At 53.4% G+C, this 19,012-nt stretch overlaps 1 protein-coding gene across 1 annotated transcript; it reads left to right on the top strand.

The window, feature by feature from the left end:
• The first annotated feature begins 2,441 nt into the window (after window positions 1–2,441).
• On the top strand, window positions 2,442–13,304 carry rpusd2 (RNA pseudouridine synthase domain containing 2). The gene is made up of 4 exons (XM_078406094.1): window positions 2,442–2,722; window positions 5,751–5,965; window positions 7,794–8,090; window positions 10,722–13,304. The coding sequence occupies exons 1-4, from the start codon at window positions 2,458–2,460 to the stop codon at window positions 11,325–11,327; spliced, it is 1,383 nt and encodes a 460-aa protein (XP_078262220.1). The 5' UTR covers window positions 2,442–2,457; the 3' UTR covers window positions 11,328–13,304.
• Window positions 13,305–19,012: the final 5,708 nt, after the last annotated feature.

Here is a 19,012-nt window from a genome sequence, read left to right as displayed (position 1 = left end):
ATTTAGAAGGACGAGAGGAGATCTTATCGAAACGTATAAGATTATTAAGGGGTTGGACACGTTAGAGGCAGGAAACATGTTCCCAATGTTGGGGGAGTCCAGAACCAGGGGCCACAGTTTAAGGATAAGGGGTAGGCCATTTAGAACTGAGATGAGGAAAAACTTTTTCAGTCAGAGTTGTGAATCTGTGGAATTCTCTGCCTCAGAAGGCAGTGGAGGCCAATTCTCTGAATGCATTCAAGAGAGAGCTAGATAGAGCTCTTAAGGATAGCGGAGTCAGGGGGTATGGGGAGAAGGCAGGAACGGGGTACTGATTGAGAATGATCAGCCATGAGCACATTGAATGGCGGTGCGTACAGGCTCGAAGGGCCGAATGGCCTCCTCCTGCACCTATTGTCTATTGTCATATTAGGCAGGCGGTCACAATGTTTTGGCCAGCATCTGCAGTTATTTTCTTACACATAATGTTTTGGCTGATCTGGTGATAGATAATGTTTTGGCTGATCAGGTGTATATGAGGTGCTGTTGCTCCAATGTACATTGGGTTTCACTCTCTGGGCTAGTAATTGTGGTTTGATCACTGCACCCTGAATCTTATTGCATGGTTCAAGGTTAGTTTTTTTTAAAAACCCCATAATGCTAAGCAAGTGCCTGCGGGTCAAGTAGAGTTTGTTTCTGGCAGCGTTTGAACCTAAGTCAATGAGGGACAACAAATACAGCCGTGGCGGGGGATGAGGCCTATCTTGTGACAGACAGCCTCAACGTAGACACCTCCCGGGAGGCCGGAGAGCAGAGGTGGCCCAGCCCAGCCCAGCCCAGCCCAGCCCAGCCCAGCCCAGCCCAGCCCAGCCCAGCCCAGCCCAGCCCAGCCCAGCCCAGCCCAGCCCAGCCCAGCCCAGCCCAGCCCAGCCCAGCCCAGCCCAGCCCAGCCCAGCCCAGCCCAGCCCAGCCCAGCCCAGCCCAGCCCAGCCCAGCCCAGCCCAGCCCAGCCCAGCCCAGCCCAGCCCAGCCCAGCCCAGCCCAGCCCAGCCCAGCCCAGCCCAGCCCAGCCCAGCCCAGCCCAGCCCAGCCCAGCCCAGCCCAGCCCAGCCCAGCCCAGCCCAGCCCAGCCCAGCCCAGCCCAGCCCAGCCCAGCCCAGCCCAGCCCAGCCCAGCCCAGCCCAGCCCAGCCCAGCCCAGCCCAGCCCAGCCCAGCCCAGCCCAGCCCAGCCCAGCCCAGCCCAGCCCAGCCCAGCCCAGCCCAGCCCAGCCCAGCCCAGCCCAGCCCAGCCCAGCCCAGCCCAGCCCAGCCCAGCCCAGCCCAGCCCAGCCCAGCCCAGCCCAGCCCAGCCCAGCCCAGCCCAGCCCAGCCCAGCCCAGCCCAGCCCAGCCCAGCCCAGCCCAGCCCAGCCCAGCCCAGCCCAGCCCAGCCCAGCCCAGCCCAGCCCAGCCCAGCCCAGCCCAGCCCAGCCCAGCCCAGCCCAGCCCAGCCCAGCCCAGCCCAGCCCAGCCCAGCCCAGCCCAGCCCAGCCCAGCCCAGCCCAGCCCAGCCCAGCCCAGCCCAGCCCAGCCCAGCCCAGCCCAGCCCAGCCCAGCCCAGCCCAGCCCAGCCCAGCCCAGCCCAGCCCAGCCCAGCCCAGCCCAGCCCAGCCCAGCCCAGCCCAGCCCAGCCCAGCCCAGCCCAGCCCAGCCCAGCCCAGCCCAGCCCAGCCCAGCCCAGCCCAGCCCAGCCCAGCCCAGCCCAGCCCAGCCCAGCCCAGCCCAGCCCAGCCCAGCCCAGCCCAGCCCAGCCCAGCCCAGCCCAGCCCAGCCCAGCCCAGCCCAGCCCAGCCCAGCCCAGCCCAGCCCAGCCCAGCCCAGCCCAGCCCAGCCCAGCCCAGCCCAGCCCAGCCCAGCCCAGCCCAGCCCAGCCCAGCCCAGCCCAGCCCAGCCCAGCCCAGCCCAGCCCAGCCCAGCCCAGCCCAGCCCAGCCCAGCCCAGCCCAGCCCAGCCCAGCCCAGCCCAGCCCAGCCCAGCCCAGCCCAGCCCAGCCCAGCCCAGCCCAGCCCAGCCCAGCCCAGCCCAGCCCAGCCCAGCCCAGCCCAGCCCAGCCCAGCCCAGCCCAGCCCAGCCCAGCCCAGCCCAGCCCAGCCCAGCCCAGCCCAGCCCAGCCCAGCCCAGCCCAGCCCAGCCCAGCCCAGCCCAGCCCAGCCCAGCCCAGCCCAGCCCAGCCCAGCCCAGCCCAGCCCAGCCCAGCCCAGCCCAGCCCAGCCCAGCCCAGCCCAGCCCAGCCCAGCCCAGCCCAGCCCAGCCCAGCCCAGCCCAGCCCAGCCCAGCCCAGCCCAGCCCAGCCCAGCCCAGCCCAGCCCAGCCCAGCCCAGCCCAGCCCAGCCCAGCCCAGCCCAGCCCAGCCCAGCCCAGCCCAGCCCAGCCCAGCCCAGCCCAGCCCAGCCCAGCCCAGCCCAGCCCAGCCCAGCCCGCCGGACGCCATTGACGTCCATGTGGTGGCGGCGCGGCCGCCTGCTGGCAGTGAGGATGAGCGGGGCCGGCGGCGGCGGCGGCTGCGGCGGCGACAAGAGGAAAGAGCCGGGGCCCGGGCAGGGACCGGGACCGGGACCGGGGCCTTCACCCGGGCTGCGAGAGGACGGACAACCCCCGACTAAAAAGCTGCGGAGCAAGAGCGGGCGGGCGGGAGAGCGCTACGTGCCGCCGCCCGGGAAGAAGAACCAGGGCATCGTCAGCTTCAGTCAGCAGCACTTTAGCGGTGAGTGAGTGAGTGAGTGAGTGAGTGGGCCGCGCCGCGCCGGGCCGGGCCGGGCCGGGAGGGGAGAACTCAGTAACCAGTGTAAAATGTTCCACACAACTGTGACCGCAAACCTGCAGGCGGGCCCGGGGTAAAACCCACTAAACGACCGCTTATAGACAAACAGACAACAGGTGCAGGAGGAGGCCATTCGGCCCTTCGAGCCTGTACGCACCGCCATTCAATGTGATCATGGCTGATCATTCTCAATCAGTACCCCGTTCCTGCCTTCTCCCCATACCCCCTGACTCCGCTATCCTTAAGAGCACTATCCAGCTCTCTCTTGAATGCATTCAGAGAATTGGCCTCCACTGCCTTCTGAGGCAGAGAATTCCACAGATTCACAACTCTCTGACTGAAAATGTTTTTCCTCATCTCCGTTCTAAATGGCCTACCCCTTATTCTTAAACTGTGGCCCCCGAAGTTAAACTTCGCCGAACGCCTCAGCTCAGACCAGCCCGCCTAAACCGACCTGATCTCCCACTTGCCAAACACTTTAACCCCCTCCTTCTCCTCCTCCCATTCCCTCACCGACCTTTCTGTCCTGGGCCTCCTCCACTGTCAGAGTGAGAACCAGGCAGCACAAATTGGAGGAACAGCACCTCATATTTTGCTTGTGCAGCTTACAATATAAGACAGACACAAAATGCTGGAGTAAAGTAACTCGGCGGGATAGGCAGCATCTCTGGAGAGAAGGAATGGGGGACGTTTCGGGTCAAGACCCTTCTTCAATAGACAATAGACAATAGATGCAGGAGGAGGCCATTCAGCCCTTCGAGCCAGAACCGCCATTCAATGCGATCATGGCTGATCACTCTCAATCAGTACCCCGTTCCTGCCTTCTCCCCATACCCCCTCACTCCGCTATCCTTCAGTCCGAAACGTCACCCATTCCCTCTCTCCAGAGATGCTGCCTGACCCGCTGAGTTACTCCAGCATTTTGTGACACCTTACATTTCCTTGAGCATCGCCTGCTTTGATCTATCATTTTCACACCTTACCCTTCCATATCTCTAATCTCCCACTCCCCTGACTCTTAGTCTGAAGAAGGGTCTCGGCCCGAAGCGTCAGCCATTCCTTGTCTCCAGAGATGCTGCCTGTCACAGGCCTGCTAGGTTACTTCAGCATTTTGCCTCTATCTTCAATAAATGGTCTAATTGTTTCACAATTAGCAAAAATGCAGGCGGGCCCGGTCATTGTTTCACAATTAGCAAAAATGCAGGCGGGCCCGGTCATTGTTTCACAGTGCGGGTGGGCCCCGGGGTGAACTCAATAATTTGTCTCATTGTTTCACAGTGACTGCCACAGTGGCATGAGTGTGGTGGGGTGCATGTTGTCTCATTGCTTCACAGCTACCATTGCAGCAGTGAGAGTATTGGCAGGCCCGGGGTGAATACAATAGATTGACTCGATGTTTCATAGTGACCATTGATGTGCCAACAGTGCTCGCGCACTCTGCCAGCTCTGTATCCAATGCAAATTATGTTTCTTTTCACCATCTCGTTGTTTAATTATATATCTTTAAATATACTGCCCCGTCCCTAGCTGCCCCTCTCTAAATACGGTGGGCTCTTTCAACCTGCCTTCACCTGCCTGCCTTCTGGCATTTCTTCTCTTCACCAAGACTTAAGAATGTTTAATTATATATAATGGAACGATGAAATTGGTCACACGGTGGTGCAGCTGGTAGAACCGCAGACTCACAGCGCCAGAAACCTGGGTTTGATCCTGACCTTGGGTGCTGTCTGTGTGAAGATTGCACATTGTTCCTGTTTAGAAAGACACAGCATGGAAACGGGGCCTTTCGGACCACTGAGTCCGTGCCAATCAATGATCACCCAAACACTAGTTCTCAGTTATCTCAGTTTGGCATCCTGCACACTAGGGACACTTTACAGAAGCCAATTAACCTTTGGGCAGTCACGGTGGCGCAGCGGTAGAGTTGCTGCCTTACAGCGAATGCAACGCTGGAGACCCGGGTTCAATCACTACGGGTGCTTGTCTGTACGGAGTTTGTACGTACTCCCCGTGTGGGTTTTCTCCGAGATCTTCAGTTTCCCCCCACATTCCAAAGACGTACAGGTTTGTAGGTTAATTGGCTTGGTATAAATGTAAAAATTGTCCCTAGTGGGTGTAGGATAGTGTTAATCGCTGGTCGGCGCAGACCCGGTTTCCGCGCTGTATCTCTAATCTCAACTACACTAACCCACAAACTTGCATGTCTTTGGAATGTGGGAGGAAACCGGATAAACCCCACGCGGCGGAAGGGAAGACCGGCAAACTCCATACAGACAGCACCCGCAGTAGGTATCAAACCCAGGTGTCCACCGGGTGCTCTGGTTTCCTCCTACATCCCAAAGATGTGGGTTAATTGGCCTCTGTGTTGGGAGCGGATGAGCAAGTGGGATAACATAGAAATGGTGTGAACGGTTGATCGATGGTCGGCGTGGACTGGGTGGCCTAAAGGACATGTTTCCAGGTTGTATTTCGCCCACCTGCACACCCAGGGCTAAACAGCTCTCCTCATCCAACATCGACCAGCCCCTGAAGAGCCTGAAGCCCATAACTGGGCCTTAGGTGCCGGAGAGTTTGGCCGGATCTCGGCATGTGGGTGTTAGTGTGAGGTAATGGAGTCAGTGGAAGGTTTCCATCCAAGACCGCAAGAAATGGCAGTGAATTGTGGACGCAGCCCAGACCATCACGCAAACCAACCTCCCTTCCATTGACTCCATTTATACTTCTCGCTGCCTCAGCAAGGCCAGCAGCATAATCAAGGATGAGTCGCACCCTGGCCACTCCCTCTTCTCCCCTCTCCCATCAGGCACCGTGCCGCCCGTAACTCGTATCTGTACACTGTGAATGGCTCGATTGTAATCATGTATTGTCTCCGCTGACTGGTTTTGCACGCAACAAAGCTTTTCACTGTACCTCGGTACACGTGGCAATAAACTGAACTGGTTGGTGACGCTCCTGCCTGCTTCTCCCGCAGAGACGGAGTATTACTTTGAACATGGCCTGAGGAAGGTGTTTCCCTACTACTTTGACTTCCAGACCTACTGCAAGGGCCGCTGGGTGGGCAAGACCATGCGCGAAGTCTTCAGTGATGAGTTCCGGGCGGAGCCCCTCGACTACTACATACGGGCGGCAAGTGCCGGCCGCATCCGTCTGAACGAGCAACCTGCCGACCTGGACACCGTCCTTAAGGTAAGGCACTGCCATGCCCAGCCCAATGCACCTCTCCCTGCACCTGACTCACAGGGAGATACAAAATGCTGGTGTAACTCAGCGGGTCAGGCAGTATCTCTGGAGAGAAGGGATGGGTGACGTTTCGGGTCGATACTCTTCTTCTCGACCGGCAACATCACCCATTCCTTCTCTCCAGAGATGCTGCCTGTCCCGCTGAGTTACTCCAGCATTTTGTGTCTATCTGAGGTCCAGGGAGGTTTGTGTTTACAGGAGGAGGGGGATTCCGGAGGGGGTCAGCATCGATGGGAGGAGGGGGAGTTTCAGGAGGGCGCCAACGTTCATGGGAGGGGGTCCCCGGGAGAGCATCTGCCTTTACGGGAGTGGGGGGGGGGGTTCCGGGACTGTTAAAACGTTTACAGGAGTGGGATCCCGGGAAGGTGTTTGTGGGGGGGGGGGGGGGGGGGGGGATACCGGGAAGGTGTCTGCATTTGCAGGGAGGTTGGGGGGTCCCATGATGGCGTTGATGTTTAGGGCAGTTCTACAAAGACACTGGTGTTTAACGTGCCTAATGTGTTTGTCATGGTTTCTGTGGAGTTAGCAAGGGCTTGTATGTAGTTGGTTGGTCTCCTCATGTTCCCATGTATGTGAATCTTCCCCAGCGATCCCTGGGCATTAACACTACCCTACACACATTAGGGACAATTTACATGTATACCAAGCCAATGAACCTACAAACCTGTAGGTGTTTGGACTGTGGGAGGAAACTGAAAATCTCGGGAGAAAACCCACGCAGGTCACGGGGAGAACGCACAAACTCCGTGCAGACTGCACCCGTAGTCGGGATCGAACCCGGGTGTCTGGCGATGTTAGTGCTGTAAGGCAGCAACTCTACCGCTGTGCCACCGTGCCGCCCTTGCTGTGTACTTCTCATCCCTCGACATTTCCGAGTATACAGTTCAAGTTGTCCAACCTCTCCTTATAGTTGTGTAGGAAGGAATTGCGGACGCTGGTTTAAACCGAAGATTGACACAAAATGCTGGAGTAACTCAGCGGGACAGGCACCATCTCTGGAGAGAAGGAATGGGTGAAGTTTCGGGTCGAGCCCCTTCTTTAGACAGAGTCACAAAACGCAGTTGGAGATAGTGTTCTGTTGTTGAGGCAGGATTAGGGTTGAGGCGGTCGGTTCAAGAACCTGATGGCTGTAGGAAAGTAGCTGTTCCTGAATCTGGTGTTGTGGGACTTCAGGCGTCTGTATCTCTTCCTCACGGTAGCAGCGAGAAAAGGGCCTGGCCCAGATGTCTTGCATCTTTGACAGATGCTGCCTTCTTGAGATAGTGCCTCGTGTAGTTGCTTTTGATGGTGGTGTAGTTGATGATGATGTAGTTGCTTTTGATGATGCTTTTGATTGCTGTCCCTGTGATGGGCCAGGCTGAGTCCACCACCCAGAGGCCATGGGCGTGGGGTTTAACTACTGAGGTAGAGGTTGTACTTGCCTGCATTTAGGGTGGTCACGGCGGCGCAGCGGTAGAGTTGCTGCCTTACAGCGAACGCAGCGCCGGAGACCCGGGTTCCATCCCGACTACGGGTGCTGTCTGTACGGAGTTTGTACGTTCTCCCCGTGACCTGCGTGGGTTTTCTCCGAGATCTTTGGTTTCCTCCCACACTCCAAAGACGTACAGGTTTGTAGGCTAATTGGCTGGGTAAATGTAAAAATTGTCCCTAGTGGGTGTAGGATTGTGTTAGTGTGCGGGGATCGCTGGGCGGCGCGGACCCGGTGGGCCGAAAGGGCCTGTTTCCGCGCTGTATCTCTATACTAAACTAAATCATTCCTTCCGCCCTCTCCCAGAACAACGACTTCATGAGGAACACGGTGCACAGGCACGAGCCGCCGGTCACCGCCCAGCCGCTCAGGATCCTGAGCCAGAACCAGGAGGTGGTGGTGGTGGATAAGCCGGCCTCCATCCCCGTGCATCCATGCGGCCGATACCGCCACAACACCATCATCTTCATCCTGGGCAAGGAGCACAATCTGACCGAGCTGCACACCATTCACCGGCTGGACCGCCTCACGTCCGGGGTCCTCATGTTCGCCAAGACCCTGGACATGTCCAAGAAGATTGACCAGCAGGTCCGAGAGAGACAGGTATGAGTGGTTCTCGCTGGTATGACTGCTATTGGCTGTGAGATTAGGATTGGCCTGGGTTGTGCTGATAGAACCCAAGGACCGCATGATCAGGCACCATGGGGGGTGGAATCTATATACTAAAACTCTCGTTTGTTATCTTGTTTGTGACTGAACTTCAGCCAAGACGGTACACGATAGCGCGACAATTTTAGGCCCACCTTACTCACCATTGTCACTTTAGTGATAATGCAAGTAGTTTTATTGAAATCGGTGTTATATTTAAAGTTTAAAAGGAGGGGAGGGGGAGGGGAGGGGAGGGGGGAAGGTGGGAGTGGGTGAGAAGGGGGAGGGGGGGTTGAGGAGAGAGGGGAGTACAGGGTGCTGCACCAATGCAGGAGAGGTTTGGGCCCAACGGGTCCACTTGGTCTAGTGTATCCTTAACAAGGATGGTGATATCATTTTTTGAAAATTTAGTGATTAGATAATTTGGTGATTTTATATTACGATGGTGGGTGTGTTTTGATTTAGTTTAGTTTAGTTTAGAGATATGTCGCGGAAACCGAGTCCGCGCTCACCGAGTCCGCGCTGACCAGCGATCCCCGCACATTGACACTATCCTACACGCACTAGGGTCAATTTACATTTATACCAAGCCAATTAACCCACAAACCTGTACATCTTTGGCACTTTGGGGGGGAAACCGAAGATCTCGGAGAAAACCCATGCGAGTCACGGGGAGAATGTACAAACTTTATCATAACCCTTCTTCAGGCTGGAGAGTCGGGAAAGGGAAACGAGTGATATAGACGGTGAGGTAGAGAAATATAGAGAGTTAGATAGAGCTCTAGGGGCTAGTGGAATCAAGGGGTATGATCACAATGAATGGCGGTGCTGGCTCGAAGGGCCAAATGGCCTCCTCCTGCACCTATTTTCTATGTTTCTATGTAAATGAATGCAAAAATGAGAAAGGCCATTGTTAGCTGTGTGCTAGGTGAGAATGTGCTATGGACCATGAGGCTCAACAAGACGACTTTGAAGCTGGTACGACTTGGGTGGCGGAGGGATGGAGAGAGAGGGATTGCAAGGTGATACTTGAAGTTAGAGAAATCAATATGCAAAGAGTCAAGAGTGTTTTATTGTCATATGTCCCAGATAGAACAATGAAATTCTTGCTTGCTGCAGCACAACAGAATATGTAAACATAGTACACTGTAAACAATAATATTAATAGTCTATTGTAGTTCAGAGCGTATTTGAGGTTGTGGTGTTTAATAGCCTGATGGCTGTAGGGAAGAAGCTGTTCCTGAACCTGGACTTTACAGTTTTCAGGCTCCTGTACCTTCTTCCCGATGGCAGGGGTGAAATGAGTGTGTGGCCAGGGTGGTGTGGGTCTCTGATGATGCCGGCTGCCTTTTTGAGGCAGCGACTGCGATAAATCTCTTTGATGGTGGGGAGGTCAGAGCCGGTGATGGACAGGGCAGTGTTCACAACTTTGTGCAGTTTTGTCCCCCATGGGAGGGGGAGGTAATGGTTTTAGCAACTGGTAGATCAGGTAGGTTTAGGGGTAGGCAGTGGGGCTAGTCCCGTGAGTGATGTGTAGGAAAGCAAATGCAGATGCTGGTTTAAATTGAAGGTGGACACAAACTGCTGGAGTAACTCAGCGGGTCAGGCAGCGTCTCCGGAGAGAAGGAATGGGTGACGTTTCGGGTCGAGACCCTTCTTCAGACTGATGTCAGGGGAGGGGGCGGGAGAAAGATAGGATGTAGTCGGAGACAGGAAGACTAGTAGGAGAACTGGGGAGGGGGAGGGGATGGAGAGGTGAAGCAGGGACTACCTGAAGTGGGAGAAGTCAATGTTCATACCGCTGGGGTGTAAGCTGCCCAAGCGAAACATGAGGGCGTGCAGCGTAGGTTTACTAGGTTAATTCCCGGAATGGCGGGACTATCATATGTTGAAAGACTGGAGCGACTAGGCTTGTATACACTGGAATTTAGAAGGATGAGAGAAGATCTTATCGAAACGTATAAGATTATTAAGGGGGTTGGACACGTTAGAGGCAGGAAACATGTTCCCAATGTTGGGGGAGTCCAGAACAAGGGGCCACAGTTTAAGAATAAGGGGTAGGCCATTTAGAACTGAGATGAGGAAAAACTTTTTCAGTCAGAGAGTTGTGAATCTGTGGAATTCTCTGCCTCCGAAGGCAGTGGAGGCCAATTCTCTGAATGCATTCAAGAGAGAGCTAGATAGAGCTCTTAAGGATAGCGGAGTCAGGGGGTATGGGGAGAAGGCAGGAACGGGGTACTGATTGAGAATGATCAGCCATGATCACATTGAATGGCGGTGCTGGCTCGAAGGGTCTGCTCCTGCACCTATTGTCTATTGTCTACTGAGGTGCTGTTCTTCCAATTTGCGCTGGGCCTCACTCTGACAATGGAGGAGGCCCAGGACAGAAAGGTCAGATTGGGAGTGGGAGGGGGAGTAGAAGTGCTGAGCCACCGGGAGATCAGGTTGGTTGAGACGGACTGAACGGAGGTGTTCAGCTAAACGGTCGCCGAGCCTGTGCTTGGTCTAGCGATGAGGAGAAGTTGACACCTGGAACAGTGTGAGTGATGCTCGCTGGCCTGGGCTAAGGTGTGTGTGTTGTTGCAGGTGCAGAAGGAGTACGTGTGCCGGGTGCAGGGGGAGTTTCCCGCCGGCGAGCTGACGTGCGTGGAGCCCGTGCTGGTGGTCTCGTACAAGGTGGGGGTGTGCCGGGTGCACCCGGACGGCAAGCCGTGCCGCACCGCCTTCCAGAGGCTGAGCTTCAACGGGCACTCCAGCGTGGTGCGCTGCCAGCCCCACACCGGCCGCACCCACCAGATCCGTGTGCACCTCCAGTTCCTGGGCCACCCCATCCTCAACGACCCCGTGTACAACACCGGGGCCTGGGGCCCGCGGCGGGGGGCTGGCGGCCACGTCGGCAGCACGGACGAGGAGCTGCTGCAGGCGCTACTGGAGCTGCACCGGCTGAAGGAGAGCCCCGACCTGCAGCCTCCGCACGCCGGCCAGGGTCCCCCCCACCCGCTGGAGGGGGGGGAGCAGGGACCCTCCACGGGGCCGCTGGACGAGCTGTGCGGGGAGTGCCGCATCATCAGGAAAGAGCCCACTCCTGAGGACTTGGTGATGTACCTGCACGCACTATGCTACAAGGGGCCCGACTGGGAGTACTCCTCTCCGCTCCCTTCCTGGGCCGCTGCCGACTGGCACCAGGACTGAACCGGTTGTTGCAACCCCACCTCTGAAACCCTTGCCTCAAATGCGCAGGCGCATGTCTTCAAACACTGAGGCGTCCGACCGGTTTGCAACGACGGCAGCTTTGCTGTATAGGAAACCAGAGTGCTGGCCGCGTCCGCAGGGCTCCCTTGCTCCATGTGTTACTGCACTGGCTGTTTGATATCCTGCGTACCATCGGGTAGGTTATGCCTCCTTGCAGTTGAACAGCTAGCCTTCTGGACGTGGGGGAACTGATGTAGCGGAGCTGGCCGCCTGGCCCAAACCCCTGGCCCACATTGGTGTGATGCAGAATGGAAACGGGTCCTTCGGCCCACCGAGTCCATGCCGACCATTGATCACTGTAATCCTACATTAATCCCTGTTACATTCATCACTCTCTCCGTCCCTCCCCCACCATAGTCGTTACACTAGTTTCACTGTCATCCTGGTGAGTTCCATTGTCTGTAACTCATTTTCACCTCGCCCACAGCCTGCAATGGCCCATTTCCTTTATCATCGTTACTTTTTTGCATATCTTTCATTAATTTGTTTTGTATCTCTCTATAATCACCATCTGTATCTCTCGTTTCCCTTTCCCCAGACTCTCAGTCTGAAGAATTTTATTTCACAAAATGCTGGAGTAACTCAGCAGGTCAGGCAGCATCTCGGGAGAGAAGGAATGGGCGACGTTTCGGGTCGAGACCCTTCTTCAGACTGATGTCAGGGGGGCGGGACAAAGGAAGGATATAGGTGGAGACAGGAAGACAGTGGGAGAACTGGGAAGGGGGACAGGAAGAGAGGGACAGAGGAACTATCTAAAGTTGGAGAAGTCGATGTTCATACCGCTGGGCTGCAAACTGCCCAGGCGAAATATGAGGTGCCGTTCCTCCAATTTCCGGTGGGCCTCACTATGGCACTGGAGGAGGCCCATGACAGAAAGGTCAGACTGGGAGTGGGAGGGGAGTTGAAGTGCTCAGGTTGGTTAAGGCGGACTGAGCGAAGGTGTCGACACGAAACGTCACCCATTCCTTCTCACCAGAGATGCTGCCTGTCCTGCTGAGTTACTCCAGCTTTTTGTGTCTATCCACATTAATCCCATTGTTTACCCTCTCCACATTCCCATCAACTCCTGTCAGAATCTACTATTTGAGATACATGGGGAAATCTACAGTGGCCAATTAACCCACTGCTTGCATGTCTTTGGGATGTGGGGGGGGGGACCCAAGCGGTCACAGGGTGAACATGCAAACTCCACACAGACAGCAACTGCGGTTAGGATCGAAACCTGGGTCCCTGGAGCCACTTCTATCAGCTGCCCTGCCGTGCCACCTATTTTGTGTCAGATAAAATCATAATTAACAAAATGAATGCAAAAATAAAAGCTAGTTTGTGTAAGATAGCTGGGAAACATATTGGATTGGTGTTTTGTTCTAAAGGCTGTAGGACCAAAAGAACCTACATGTACACTGGTGTGTGTTATTGCTTATTTTTATTGTTCTTGTTGGACTGTGGGTAATCTTTCATTTCACTGCACACATATGTGTATGTGACAAATAAACTTGACTTGATATTAGCGGTCACCCCTTATTTGTTTTTTGGGGTCCCAGGATTAGGAATAATGGTCCACCTCTCTCAAAACCAAAGGGATCGATTTGAGATGGGAGACATTCCTGAGTCACAATTGACCGTAGCTACTTGACCTCCAGCAACAGCGAAGGAAATAGGAGAAATGATTTAAAAAAGGGTGAAGGACAAACAGTCAATTCATGTTTTAAAGTTACCAATGAGAGAAGAAGAAATCCAGATTGACCTCTTTACTGACACAGAAGGAAAGATCACATGGGTCAGAAACGAGTGGGACACTATTTTTGAAAAGCAACAGCCGCCTACTGAGGATCTGTCAGGGATACCAATGTACTCTGGTCCAAGTGCCCTCTGAACTATGGGCAAAGCATAAGAATCATGTGGGGCAAGTGCGTTCAGCCCCTGAACATAAAGTGACTTTAAAGGAGGGTGCTGCCTTGCCATGTTTAAAACAGTATCGACTGACCCCGGAGGCTGAAGGATTAGCTACAGGTCATCATATCTTCATTACAACAAGGAGTATTAGTGAAAACGCAAAGTCCCTGTAATACTCCTATTCTGCCAAAAGTGGGAAGACGTAATGAATGGCGTTTAGTTCAAGACCTGAGAGCTAGCAAACAGCTAGCAAACAGATCCCTAATTGCTCCTTTAGTACCTGACACCGATATTTTTCTGTCATCTATGCCGGCAGAAGGCGACACCTTTACAGTAATTGACCTATGTTCGGCCTTTGTCTCCACAACCCTGCATAAAGACAGCCAGTTCCTGTTTGCCTTTACCGACAAGGATCAACAATACACCTGGAGCTGGGATATACTGAAAGCCTGGCCATATATGCAGCAGCAGTGAAAAATGATCTTGAGGAATGTCAATTATCAGAGAGGTCTACTTTGATCCAGTATGTTGATGACCTTTTGGTAGCCTCTATGACAGGTCCTGATTGTAAAGAAGACTCGATTAAATTGCTGCAACATTTGGCAGAAAGAGGGCATAAATTATCCCTGGGAGAATTACAGATCTGCCAGCCTAGTGTACAGTGTCTGGGGTTCCAGCGGCTTGAAGGTGGAAAGTGACTGGGAAAAGATAGAATAAAGGCAATAGAGAACGCCCCGGTCCCGAAGACGAAGAGGGGGATTCTCTCCTTATATATCATATCATATATATATACAGCCGGAAACAGGCCTTTTCGGCCCTCCAAGTCCGTGCCGCCCAGCGATCCCCGCACATTAACACTATCCTACACCCACTAGGGACAATTTTTACATTTACCCAGCCAATTAACCTACATACCTGTACGTCTTTGGAGTGTGGGAGGAAACCGAAGATCTCGGAGAAAACCCACGCAGGTCACGGGGAGAACGTACAAACTCCTTACAGTGCAGCACCCGTAGTCAGGATCGAACCTGAGTCTCCGGCGCTGCATTCGCTGTAAAGCAGCAACTCTACCGCTGCGCTACCGTGCCGCCCTTAGGCATGGTGGGACACTGCAGACAATGGACCCATGACTACAGGGAACTAGATGCAGCATTGCGTTCAGCCACCTTGCAGACTAAGCCCTCATCAGTCTGAAGAAGGGTCTCGACCCGAAACGGCACCCATTCCTTCTCTCCCGAGATGCTGCCTGACCTGCTGAGTTACTCCAGCATTTTGTGAATAAATACCTTCGATTTGTACCAGCATCTGCAGTTATTTTCTTATAAGCCCTCCAGAGTAGTGTGGACTGCAGAAAGAGACCAGGCGTTTAGAAATCTAAAGGACACTATGGTTACTGTTCCGGCCCTTGGATTGCCAAATTACAAAAAGCCCTTTCAACTTTAAGTAAATGAATCAATAGGTTTGCAACGGGGGTCCTGGCTCAAGAACATGGAGGAGGGAAAAAGACCGGTAGCCTATTATTCCGTGGCTTGACCAGCTGTGGTAAATGTCATGCCAGCCTGCTTGCGAGCTGCAGCAGCAAGGGCCACGATGATGGAAAAATCAATCCCCATTGTTCTTGGTCACCCGTGTGTGGTGATTGTTCCTCATGCCATGATGTTATTATTGAACTCAGCAGCTACGCAGCATTTCACAGCAGCTAGAGTCAAGTCAAGTTTATTTGTCACATACACATGCAGTAAAATGAAAGTGGCCATGCCTGCGGATTGTGCAAAAAAAATAATTACATTTACAGCATATAAATTAAAGTTAATACAGAAAAGACAAAATTTAGTCCATGAAATTTAGTCAGGACATGAAGTTGTCCTTTTATCACATCCGGACTGCACTTACCAGCGATCACCTGCTACCCAGCTACCTCTGTACCACTGCCAGAAGAAGGATGTGACCATGATTGTCTATTGCTTGTAGAGGCCACTGCCACGGCTGGGTTTACAATGTCATCCGATTGATGATCCTGATCTGGTCCTATTTACTGATGGCTCTTCACACCGACCACCTAGCGATGCCAGATTATTAGTAGGAAAGACAATAGACAATAGGTGCAGGAGGAGGCCATTCGGCCCTTTGAGCCAGCACCACCATTCAATGTGATCATGGATAAGTGTGAGGTTATGCGGTGGTCATGCCACACCAAATGCTAGAGGCAGGAAACATGTTCCCAAAGTTGGGGGAGTCCAGAACCAGGGGCCACAGTTTAAGAATAAGGGGTAGGCCATTTAGAACTGAGATGAGGAAAAACTTTTTCAGTCAGAGAGTTGTGAATCTGTGGAATTCTCTGCCTCCGAAGGCAGTGGAGGCCAATTCTCTGAATGCATTCAACAGAGAGCTAGATAGAGCTCTTAAGGATAGCGGAGTCAGGGGGTATGGGGAGAAGGCAGGAACGGGGTACTGATTGAGAATGATCAGCCATGATCACATTGAATGGTGGTGCTGGCTCAAAGGGCCGAATGGCCTCCTCCTGCACCTATTGTCTATTGTCACATGCTTTACCATCCGGAACGTCTGCTCAGGTAGCTGGGCTGTGTGCCCTGACTCGTGCCTGCATATTGGCACAAGATCACAGTGCTAATATCTACACCGATTCTCGCCATGCGTTTGGGGTTGTACACGGGTTTGGGCAGTTATGGGAAAATAGAGGATACATCACATCAACAGGAAAGACTGTTAAGCTGGTGTTAAAACTGGTGTTAAAGTTATTGGATGCTATTCAATTGCCACGGCAAATCGCAGTTATTAAACGCGAGGCTCATACATCATCGGCCAAACAGATTGCCCTCAGACAAACCCCGCGATTACAAGCGACTAAAATTAAGTCTGCATCATAAAGAAAGTACAAAGGTTAACATTGATGTAACCCAGTTACAGGATGCCCAGAGCCGAGCATCACTCCAGAAAAAGAATTCGTGGAGCAAAGCAGGGTGTTACAGACAATAGACAATAGGTGCAGGAGTAGGCCATTCGGCCCTTCGAGCCAGCACCACCATTCAATGTAATCATGGCTGATCATCCTCAATCAGTTCCCCGTTCTTGCCTTCTCCCCATACCCCCTGACTCCACTATCTTTAAGCGCTCTCTTGAATGCATTCAGAGAATTGGCCTCCACTGCCTTCTGAGGCAGAGAATTCCACAGATTCACAACTCTCTGACTGAAAAAGTTTTTCCTCATCTCCGTTCTAAATGGCCTCCCCCTTATTCTTAAACTGTGGCCCCTGGTTCTGGACTCCCCCAACATTGGGAACATGTTTCCTGCCTCTAACGTGTCCAACCCCTTAATAATCTTATACGTTTCGATAAGATCCCCTCTCATCCTTCTAAATTACAGTGTATACAAGCCTAGTCGCTCCAGGCTTTCAACATATGACAGTCCCGCCATTCCGGGAATTAACCTAGTAAACCTACGCTGCACGCCCTCAATAGCAAGAATATCCTTCCTCAAATTTGGAGACCAAAACTGCACACAGTACTCCAGGTGCGGTCTCACTAGGGCCCTGTACAACTGCAGAAGGGCCTCTTTTCTCCTATACTCAACTCCTCTTGTTATGAAGGCAAACATTCCATTGGCTTTCTTCACTGCCTGCTGTACCTGCATGCTTCCTTTGAGTGACTGATGCACTAGGACACCCAGAAAAGGTATTTTTCAAGTTATTTCACATTTTAAAGTTTAAATCTATCTCATCGGGAGGGAGGGGGAGAGAGGAAGGGGGGGGAGGGAGGATAAGGGGGGTTGAGGGGGATGGAGTGGGGGAGGGGGTGGAGGGAGGGGGAGAGGAGAGGAATGGGGGAGGAGGGAGGGAGGAATGAGGAGGGAGGATAAGGGGGGTTGAGGGGGATGGAGTGGGGGGAGGGGGAGGAGGGAGGGGAGGGAGGGAGGGAGGTGGGAGGGGATAGGGGAGGGGGGGAAGAGAGGGTGCTGCACCAATGCAGGAGAGGTTTGTGCCCAACGGGTCCACTTGGTCTAGTCACGCAATAAAGGCTTGTGATGCAAGCCCTGCAAAGTCTCCGCTTTTCATTTTCCTTTCATTTCACTCTAAATTAACTTCTTCCACAGGTGCTCCAGAGCCACTTTAGCCCCATTCTGAAAGATCTGTTCTCCTTTTTGACAGTGCGGCCCATTGATTAATGCCTTCCTTATCCTCCCGGATGATCGTTTCCCAATCGGCAGTGAAGTGTGGAATGGGTGGTGGCTCTGTGGTGGGTGGTGGCAATCCGTTGTGCGTGCCACGACCATAAGCGGTCAGCTCCAGCCTCAATGTTCAGTCTGAGGCAAGCCGGCCCTGCCATCATTTATTTGATTGAGATGTCACCAATTGCCACCTTATAGCGAGTCAGCTTGCATTGCATCTGCCCCTTGTAATATGTTCTTGCTGATGTTGCCACCTAGTAGATGTTAGAGTCATAGAGTCATAGAGTGATACAGTGTGGAAACAGGCCCTTCGGCCCAACTCGCCCACACCGGCCAACAATGTCCCAGCTATACTAGTCCCACCTGCCTGCGCTTGGCCCATAACCCTCCAGACCTGTTCTATCCATGTATCCATGTACCTGTCCAACTGCTTCTTAAATGATGGGATAGTCCCAGCCTCAACTACCTCCTCTGGCAGCTTGTTCCATACACCCACCACCCTCTGTGTGAAAAAGTTATCCCTCAGATTCCTATTAAATCTTTTCCTCTTCACCTTGAACCTATGGCCTCTGGTCCTCGGTTCCCCTACTCTGGGTAAAAGACTCTATGCATCTACCCAATCTATTACTCTCATGATGTTGTTCACCAACGTATACTTCAGGAAGGTTTCGTTATTAACAGGCAAAATGGACAGGGAGCAGTTATCATATGTTGCAAATCCACATCCAGTCAGGCCTCTTCGCACAATCTCCTCTGGACACGCCCAATGATTCCCCCGTTGGTGACATTGCATCAGGTTCACCCCCCTCTGGCACGTGTAACTCACATGCACAGGTCGGCGGGTTGCTTATAGATATCCATGTTCCTCATGTGTAAGAAAATAACTGCAGATGCTGGTACAAATCGAAGGTATTTATTTCACAAAATGCTGGAGTAACACAGCAGGTCAGGCAGCATCTCAGGAGAGAAGGAATGGGTGACGTTTCGGGTCGACTACCGTCCGGTGGCCTTGACGTCCACCATCGTGAAATTTTTTGAGAGGCTAGTTATGGAATGCATTAAATCCAGTCTAGCCAGCGGCCTTGACCCACTGCCGTTCACCTACCCCCACAACAGGTCCATCGCCCTAGCCCTACATTCATCCCAAGAACACCTGGATAAGAGAGACATCTACGTCGGACTCCTATTCATAGACTATTCATTCTGCCTTTAACACCATTATACCATCCTAGCTCATCACCAATCCTAGCTCAGCACTCAACTCTGCAACTGGATCCCCGACTTCCTGACCAACAGACCCCAATCAGTGAGGATAGGCGACAAATCATCCTCCACGATAATCCTCAACACTGGTGCTCCGCAAGGCTGCGTTCTCAGCCCCCTTCTTTACTCCTACACCCACGACTGTGCAGCCATGTGCACATCTAATTCAATCTACAAATTCGCAGACGACACCACCACTGTGGGCTGCATAAGAAATAATGATGGGACGAGGTACAGGAGGGGGATTGAGAACCTCGTGAGCTGGCGTCGAGACAACAAC

Source organism: Rhinoraja longicauda, chromosome 10 (assembly GCF_053455715.1).
Source record: "Rhinoraja longicauda isolate Sanriku21f chromosome 10, sRhiLon1.1, whole genome shotgun sequence".
Classification (NCBI taxonomy): domain Eukaryota; kingdom Metazoa; phylum Chordata; class Chondrichthyes; order Rajiformes; family Arhynchobatidae; genus Rhinoraja; species Rhinoraja longicauda.
The sequence above is the reverse complement of the archived record's forward strand: the minus strand, read 5'-3'. Positions and strand labels throughout refer to the sequence as shown.